At 47.3% G+C, this 10,000-nt stretch overlaps 1 protein-coding gene across 2 annotated transcripts in view; it reads right to left on the minus strand.

Annotated features, from left to right (window-relative positions):
* Positions 1-4,132: 4,132 nt before the first annotated feature.
* Positions 4,133-10,000, minus strand: part of LOC144742101 (ATP synthase F(0) complex subunit g, mitochondrial-like) — a 9,742-nt gene continuing 3,874 nt past the window's right edge. For both annotated transcript variants that reach the window (XM_078624599.1, XM_078624600.1), the window contains exons 2-3: positions 6,999-7,159; positions 4,133-4,649 (exon numbers count right to left, since the gene is read on the minus strand). In XM_078624599.1, the coding sequence (XP_078480725.1) occupies positions 4,551-4,649; positions 6,999-7,159 (260 nt within the window). In that variant the 3' untranslated portion in view covers positions 4,133-4,550. The remainder of the gene's footprint in view (positions 4,650-6,998; positions 7,160-10,000) is intronic.

Here is a 10,000-nt window from a genome sequence, read left to right on the forward strand (position 1 = left end):
TTTATTACGTTTTATTTTTATTATTTTATTATGTTTTATTGATAATATTTTAATGTTTTTTAAAATAATATTTTAATGTTTTATTTTTATTAGTTTAATGTTTTATTAATATTTTAATGATTTTTTTTATTATGTTTTATTTTTATTATGTTGTTTTATTTTTATAATTTTATTGTTATTATTTTATTATTATATTTCATTTTATTATTTCCCTTCTACGTGATGACTTTACCGAAAAAAACCAAGAAGATGAATCCCTGCTGCGGTCACGAAAGAAGCTTTACATCGAAACGTTCATTCATTGTTCTGGTATTTCCAAGGATTAACAGATTCTGTATTTTGTGCTGTTTTCCCATCAGTTTGACCTCTCTTCATTCATTAAACACGTTTGGAATCGGATGCTCACCCTTGCTCTGAAGGTTTATTGAATGCGAGGTCATCTACTCAGATAGTGGTGCAACGCAGAAAACAGCGAAGCCAAGACAGTAGGGATGGTAGAAACATTAGGCTGTAATTCATCACACGGGCTGTTAAGGCACACAATGAGAGGCCAAAAGGTTATACATATGCCTGGAAGCCCGAGTATCTTCAAAATAAATGTTAACCCAAAACACCAAGCACACAATTTCGGCAGCCTGGCTGCAAAAGTAGTATTAATCAAAGCAAATTTCAGCTAACATAGCAAAGGCTGTTGGGAATAATACTATTTGCATTATGCGGAAATGCATAAGTAAATGTTCAATCGCAACTTTAGAGGTGTGAAGCCAGGCTCAGATTTGCTTGAATGCTTGGATGAACAGATCGAACTTCAGCAGCATATGTGCTGTTTATACTGGTAGGAATGAAGTGGACCAGCCTGCAATAGATTATATTGTCCGTCTGTCCGCCCGTGTAGTAACATCGCCCCCTACTGCAAACACTTGGCAGGACCCTACAAAAACCTCTAGACTCAGTGAGGCTTTCCTGGCTAAACAGGTGTAACATTCCCTTATAATTCCCTGAGATAGATTTTAATTAAAACGTTTAAATTAAAAATTAACTCACAGCGGCCTCAAGCCTACAGCTAGGCCTAAAGCCTAGAACTCGGCCTCAAACTCTCCCTTCGTATCGTACCCCCGCGTGTGTGAAAGGGAGTTCATGTTTAACAATGTTACATTCCCTGATGTTTTTAAATAGAAACATTTAAATTTAAAGCTTTTGCATTAATAATAAAAACATTTAAATCAAAAATTAACTCACAGCGGCCTCAAGCCTACAGCTAGGCCTAAAGCCTAGAACTCGGCCTCAAACTCTCCCTTCGTATCGTACCCCCGCGTGTGTGAAAGGGAGTTAATGTTTAACAATGTTACATTCCCTGATGTTTTTAAATAGAAACATTTAAATTTAAAGCTTTTGCATTAATAATAAAAACATTTAAATCAAAAATTAACTCACAGCGGCCTCAAGCCTACAGCTAGGCCTAAAGCCTAGAAATAGGCCTCAAACTCTCCCTTCGTATCGTCCGATTCGGTGTAGCAACATAGCCCCCTACTGCAAACACTTGGCAGGACCCTACAAAAACCTTTAGACTCAGTGAGGCTTTCCTGGCTAAACAAGTGTAATAATACATTATGTTTATATTCGTTGGTTATTCGTTCCTACCAGCCCACCCCGCAGGGACCTGTTCTACTCAGATAGTAGTGCAACACCCGAGACAGCTTTCCTTAGAGCCTAGTCTCACATGGTCCTTGAAGTTGATTGGTCCACACCCGAGACAGCTTTCCTTAGAGCCTAGTCTCACATGGTCCTTGAAGTTGATTGGTCCACACCCGAGACAGCTTTCCTTAGAGCCTAGTCTCACATGGTCCTTGAAGTTGATTGGTCCACACCCGAGACAGCTTTCCTTAGAGCCTAGTCTCACATGGTCCTTGAAGTTGATTGGTCCACACCCGAGACAGCTTTCCTTAGAGCCCAGTCTCACATGGTCCTTGAAGTTGATTGGTCCACACCCTAGACAGCTTTCCTTAGAGCCTAGTCTCACATGGTCCTTGAAGTTGATTGGTCCACACCCTAGACAGCTTTCCTTAGAGCCTAGTCTCACATGGTCCTTGAAGTTGATTGGTCCACACCCGAGACAGCTTTCCTTAGCGCCGAGTCTCCATTGGTGTTGGGCCAGATGACGCCAAAAGGCGCACAACTCAAAGACAGCGCACTATCAGAGTATTGAGAGCTCGGGGTAAAGCATTTACACTACGAGACATCTCCTTTAGCAGTGGCAAAATATAGTAGTAGGTTTTTACCCTTTCAACTGGTACAAAACTGACACCTTTATACAAGGCATCATGTTTGCAATAACCACAACACAAGCAGTCAAATGCAAACAAAAAGAAGCCACTCTGATGATGATAATGATATGCACTGTCCTTGAAGTTGATTGGTCCACACCCGAGACAGCTTTTCTTAGAGCCTAGTCTCACATGGTGTTGGACCAGATGACGCCAAAAGGCGTACAACTTTTGACTGCTTGTGTTGTGGTTATTGCAAACATGATGCCTTGTATAAAGGTGTCAGTTTTGTACCAGTTTAAAGGGTAAAAACCTATTATATTTTGCCACTGGTAAAGGAAATGTCTCAGTGTAAACATTAGGCTGGCCTGCCTACGATCCATCCTGGGTTTAACCTGCAGGCTGGATTGTGTGAGGAGCTCACAAATCCTTGAAAGATCTGGGCAAAGTCCCATCGGTGAGCTCCTCCGGCAGGCAAGGCTGCGTTGGCTGGGTCATGTAGCCCGCATGCCCAGCCACCGCATGCCTAAACAGCTTTTGTTCGGCCGGATCGAATGGGCTAAACGGGCACGGCACGGGCTAAAGAGATGGAGTGATGGGTGAGTGTGTGGGTGTGTGGGTGACTGTGTGGGTGAGTGACATAGGCTAGAGAAGAGATGGAGTGATGTGGTACAGAAGGACGTGGAGCTGAGTGGACTTGCCGATGACTGGTACCAGCGGTGTCAAGATCGGCCTCAGTGGAGGAGGCTCGTGAAGGACGCTACTGGGCAGTTGGAGGCAGTCGCCCTCCAACAACAACGGAGGGCGGAGGAGCGACGCTCACAACAACGAGCGGAGCGCCGGGTGGCTAAAGCACAGCAAGTTGGCACAGTAGGGGGCACAGGTGGTGCATCAGCCAGTAATCTTGGTCATCTCGGTCAGTCGACCCGTGGCACCTGCTGGGTCTGCCCCGTGACCTCCTGCCAGCGGGCGTTTGACACTTCACGTGGCCTCAAGGTGCACTTGGCCTGGCACAAGCGTCGTGGTGACGTCACCGCCACTTAGTGGCGAATGGCGGTTGTTGTGTCACTGTCTCTCTGTGGGTGTGTGTCTGAGTGTCTCTGCGTGTCTCTGTGTGTCTGTGTCTCTGTCAGCGTCTCTGTGGGCGTCTCTGTGGGCGTCTCTGTGGGCGTCTCTGTGGGCGTCTCTGTGGGCGTCTCTGTGGGCGTCTCTGTGGGCGTCTCTGTGGGCGTCTCTGTGGGCGTCTCTGTGGGCGTCTCTGTGGGCGTCTCTGTGGGCGTCTCTGTGGGCGACTCTGTGGGTGACTCTGTGGGTGACTCTGTGGGTGTCTGTGTCTGAGTGTCTCTATGCGTGTCTCTGTATCTGTCTCTGTGGGTGTCTCTGTGTGTCTCTGTGTGTGTCTCTGTGTCTCTCTCTGAGTGTGTCTGTGTATCTCTGTCTGTGTGTGTCTCTGTGTATCTGTGTGTGTATCTCTGTGTGTCTCTGTCTCTGTCTCTGAGTATCTGTGTCTCTGTGTGTGTCTATGTGTCTGTGTGTGTGTCTGTGTGTGTCTCTGTGTGTGTCTCTGTGTGTGCCTCTGTGTGTGCCTCTGTGTGTGCCTCTGTGTGTGCCTCTGTGTGTCTCCCTGTGTGTCTCCCTGTGTGTCTGTGTCTGTGTGTGTCTGTGTGTGTGTCTCTGTGTGTGTCTCTGTGTGTGTCTCTGTGTGTGTCTGTGTGTGTGTGTCTGTGTGCGTCTCTGCGAGTGTCTCTGCGTGTTGTCTCTGCGTGTCTCTGTGTGTGTCTCTCTCTGTGTGTCTCTGTGTGTGTGTCTCTGTGTGTCTGTGAGAGTGTCAGCGTCACGACGAGGTAGACACGGAGTGAGACCGCCACTAGGGAAGCGACATCGTCGTCGTCTTTATTCATCGCTAGAGTCGAGCGCGGAGACACGCACAGCGGCACAGGACGAGGAGACAGAGAGACAGACAGAGACACAGAGAGACAGAGAGACACAGAGAGACACGGAGAGACAGAGAGACAGAGAGAGAGACACAGAGAGACAGGGAGAGACAGAGAGAGAGACACAGAGAGACAGGGAGAGACAGGGAGAGACAGGGAGAGACAGAGAGACACAGAGAGAGAGAGAGACACAGAGACACAGGGAGAGACAGAGAGAGAGACACACACACACAGAGACACAGGGAGAGAGAGGATGACACCCTGTCTAGACAGGGCGTCTAGACAGGGCGTCTAGACGGGGCGTGTCGAGACGCAGGGCGTCTAGACGTGGCGTGTCTAGACGGGGCGTGGTCTAGACATTGTATCCGATGAGGCTGCGTCTGCCGATGACCTCCCCCACGTAGAACCACATCGCGATCTCTACGCCCACCAGGGAGTTACGCAAAGCGTCCTGTTACACACAGACACACACACAGTGAGACACATAAACACACACAGACACACAGAGAGACACACACAGAGACACACAGAGAGACACACAGTGAGACACACGCAGAGACACACACAGTTACACAGTGAGACACACGCAGAGACACACACACACACAGTTACACACAGAGACACACACACAGTGAGACACACACACACACAGTTACACACAGAGACACACACACAGTGAGACACACACACACACAGTTACACACAGAGACACACACACAGTGAGACACACACACACACAGTTACACACAGAGAGACACACACAGAGACACACAGAGAGACACACAGTGAGACACAGTTACACACAGTGAGACACACGCAGAGACACACACACACACAGTTACACACAGACACACACACAGTGAGACACATAAACACACACAGACACACAGAGAGACACACACAGAGACACACAGAGAGACACACAGTGAGACACACACACAGTTACACACAGAGACACACACACAGACAGTTACACACAGTTACACACAGAGACACACAGTTACACACAGTTACACACACAAACACACACACAGACACACACACAGTGAGACACACACAGTGAGACACACAGTGAGACACACACAGTTACACACAGTGACACACACACAGACACACACACACACACAGTGACACACACACACAGTGACACACACAGTGAGACACACACAGTTACACACAGTGACACACACACAGACACACACACACACACAGTGACACACACACACAGTGACACACACCACCCACCCTCACGGTGAGGTTCCTCACAGCTCCGCTCCTGCCCCGCTCCACCACACACACAGTGACACACACACAGTGACACACACACACACAGTGACACACACACAGTGACACACACACACACAGTGACACACACACAGTGACACACACACACACAGTGACACACACACACACAATGACACACACACCACCCACCCTGACGGTGAGGTTCCTCACAGCTCCGCTCCTGCCCCGCTCCACCACACACACAGTGACACACACAGTGACATACACACACACACAGTGACACCCCCACACACACAGTGACACACACACACACACAGTGACACACACAATGACACACACACCACCCACCCTGACGGTGAGGTTCCTCACAGCTCCGCTCCTGCCCCGCTCCACCACACACACAGTGACACAGTGACACACACAGTGACACACACAGTGACACACACACACAATGACACACACACCACCCACCCTGACGGTGAGGTTCCTCACAGCTCCGCTCCTGCCCCGCTCCACCACACACACAGTGACACACACAGTGACATACACACACACACAGTGACACCCCCACACACACAGTGACACACACACACACACAGTGACACACACAATGACACACACACCACCCACCCTGACGGTGAGGTTCCTCACAGCTCCGCTCCTGCCCCGCTCCACCACACACACAGTGACACAGTGACACACACAGTGACACACACAGTGACACACACACACACACAATGACACACACACCACCCACCCTGACGGTGAGGTTCCTCACAGCTCCGCTCCTGCCCCGCTCCACCACACACACAGTGACACACACAGTGACACACACAGTGACACACACACACACACAGTGACACACAGTGACACACACACACAATGACACACACACCACCCACCCTGACGGTGAGGTTCCTCACAGCTCCGCTCCTGCCCCGCTCCACCACACACACAGTGACACACACACAGTGACACACACACACACAATGACACACACACCACTCACCCTCACGGTGAGGTTCCTCACAGCTCCGCTCCTGCCCCGCTCCACCACACACACAGTGACACACACACAGTGACACACACACACACAGTGACACACACAGTGACACACACAGTGACACACACAGTGACACACACAGTGACACACACAGTGACACACACACACACAGTGACACACACACACACACAATGACACACACACCACCCACCCTGACGGTGAGGTTCCTCACAGCTCCGCTCCTGCCCCGCTCCACCACACACACAGTGACACAGTGACACACACAGTGACACACACAGTGACACACACACACACACAATGACACACACACCACTCACCCTCACGGTGAGGTTCCTCACAGCTCCGCTCCTGCCCCGCTCCACCACACACACAGTGACACAGTGACACACACAGTGACACACACAGTGACACACACACCACTCACCCTCACGGTGAGGTTCCTCACAGCTCCGCTCCTGCCCCGCTCCACCACACACACAGTGACACAGTGACACACACAGTGACACACACAGTGACACACACACCACTCACCCTCACGGTGAGGTTCCTCACAGCTCCGCTCCTGCCCCGCTCCACCATGGCTTTGAAGGCAGCCACGGCACCCGGGATCTCTGCCGGGCTGGGCGGAGTGAGCTCCACCTTCGCCAGGGACCAGAACTTGGAGAGACGCGGACGCGAATATTCCACCACCGCTGTGGGGGGTAGAGACACACAGAGAGACACACAGAGACACACACAGTGAGACACACACACACAGAGACACAGAGAGAGAGACACAGAGACACACACAGAGACACACACAGAGACACACACAGAGACACACACAGAGACACAGAGAGAGAGAGAGACACACAGAGTCACACAGAGACACACACAGAGACACACACAGAGACACACACGAGACACAGAGACACACACAGAGACACACACAGAGAGACACACAGAGTCACACAGAGACAGAGACACACACAGAGACACACACACACAGTCTATGGGCAGTGTTGAGTCTATGGGCTGAGTCTATGGTGCAGTGTTGAGTCTATGTGCTGAGTCTAAGTGCTGAGTCTATGGTGCAGTGTTGAGTCTATGTGTTGAGTCTAAGTGTTGAGTCTATGTGCTGAGTCTATGTGCTGAGTCTATGTGCTGCGTCTATGTGCTGAGTCTATGCGCTGAGTCTATGCGCTGAGTCTATGTGCTGAGTCTATGTGCTGAGTCTATGTGCTGAGTCTATGTGTTGTGTCTATGCGCTGAGTCTATGCGCTGAGTCTATGCGCTGAGTCTATGTGCTGAGTCTATGCGCTGAGTCTATGCGCTGAGTCTATGCGCTGAGTCTATGCGCTGAGTCTATGTGTTGAGTCTATGTGCTGAGTCTGTGCGCTGAGTCTATGCGCTGAGTCTATGCGCTGAGTCTATGCGCTGAGTCTATGCGTTGAGTCTATGCGCTGAGTCTATGCGCTGAGTCTATGCGCTGAGTCTATGCGCTGAGTCTATGCGCTGAGTCTATGCGCTGAGTCTATGCGCTGAGTCTATGCGCTGAGTCTATGCGCTGAGTCTATGCGCTGAGTCTATGCGCTGAGTCTATGTGCTGAGTCTATGTGCTGAGTCTATGTGCTGAGTCTATGTGCTGAGTCTATGTGCTGAGTCTATGTGCTGAGTCTATGTGCTGAGTCTATGTGCTGAGTCTATGTGCTGAGTCTATGTGCTGAGTCTATGTGCTGAGTCTATGTGCTGAGTCTATGTGCAGTGCTGAGTCTATGTGCTGAGTCTATGTGCTGAGTCTATGTGCTGAGTCTATGTGCTGAGTCTATGTGCAGTGCTGAGTCTATGTGCAGTGCTGAGTCTATGTGCTGAGTCTATGTGCTGAGTCTATGTACTGAGTCTATGTGCAGTGCTGAGTCTATGTGCTGAGTCTATGTGCTGAGTCTATGTGCTGAGTCTATGTGCTGAGTCTATGTGCTGAGTCTATGTGCAGTGCTGAGTCTATGTGCTGAGTCTATGTGCTGAGTCTATGTGCTGAGTCTATGTGCTGAGTCTGTGCTGAGTCTATGTGCTGAGTCTATGTGCAGTGCTGAGTCTATGTGCTGAGTCTATGTGCTGAGTCTATGGTGCTGAGTCTATGTGCTGAGTCTATGTGCTGAGTCTATGTGCTGAGTCTATGTGCTGAGTCTATGTGCTGAGTCTATGTGCTGAGTCTATGGTGCTGAGGCTATGTGCTGAGTCTATGTGCTGAGTCTATGTGCTGAGTCTATGTGCTGAGTCTATGTGCAGTGCTGAGTCTATGTGCTGAGTCTATGTGCTGAGTCTATGTGCTGAGTCTATGTGCTGAGTCTATGTGCTGAGTCTATGTGCTGAGTCTATGTGCAGTGCTGAGTCTATGCGCTGAGTCTATGTGCTGAGTCTATGTGCAGTGCTGAGTCTATGGGCTGAGTCTATGTGCTGAGTCTATGTGCTGAGTCTATGTGCTGAGTCTAAGTGTTGAGTCTCTGGGCTAGACATTAACGCACACACACACGCACCACCTAAGTAAGTGCATACTAAATCAATGTTACTACACAGCTGCTGTGTGTACAGCTTACTGGACACTGCACATGTACGCCCCTGCCACACGACCTTGAGATCGAGTCAAGGTCGCAATTACTAAACGGTATACAGTACACACGGTGCTGCACACAGCACACTGTACTCAGTGCCATACAGAGCACTGTATGTACTGTATAGTTGGTTCTTTCGGTAAAGCCACGAAGATGGGAAAGGAAAAATAAATAATGATAAAAATACAATACGTTGAAAATAGTCAAAAGCAAAAAAAACACGATGAAAATAAAAAATATGAAAATAAATATTTTTTTTATAATTAAAAATATACGTTGAAAGTAATGAAAGCAAAAAGCCTCAATGAAAATAGCAAAATTAAAAAATGTTAATTAAAAATAATACGTTGAAATTAACAAAAGCAAAAAAAAAAAACACAATGAAAATAAAAATAGAAAAATAAAAATGTTTAATGATAAAAAAAAAATTTCGTTGAAACTAATGAAAGTAAAAAACCCACAATGAAAATAAAAAAACGTACAAATAACAATTTTTTGGAATTAATAAAAAATTATCAGTTGAAAATAATGAAAGTAACAAAAACCGCAATGAGAATAGTAAAATAAAAATGTTTCATGATAAAACAAAAATTCGTTGAAAATAATGAAAGCAAAAAACCCACAATGAAAATAAAGAAACGTAAAAACTAATTAAAATTTTTTTAAATAATCCGTTGAAAATAATGAAAGCAAAAATACACAATCAAAAGTAAAAAGATGGCAAATTGTATTTTTTTATTCATAAAAATATTCCGTTGAAAATAATGAAAGCAAAAAACCCACAATGAAAATAAAAAACGTAAAAAAAAATAAAAATTTATTTAAATAATCCGTTGAAAATAATGAAAGCAAAAATACACAATCAAAAGTAAAAAAATGGCAAATTGTATTTTTTTTATTCATAAAAATAATCCGTTGAAAATAATGAAAGCAACAAAAAAA

The sequence above is a fragment of the Lampetra planeri genome, unplaced genomic scaffold, assembly GCF_965212315.1.
Source record: "Lampetra planeri unplaced genomic scaffold, kcLamPlan1.2.h2 scaffold_855, whole genome shotgun sequence".
NCBI classification, from domain to species: domain Eukaryota; kingdom Metazoa; phylum Chordata; class Hyperoartia; order Petromyzontiformes; family Petromyzontidae; genus Lampetra; species Lampetra planeri.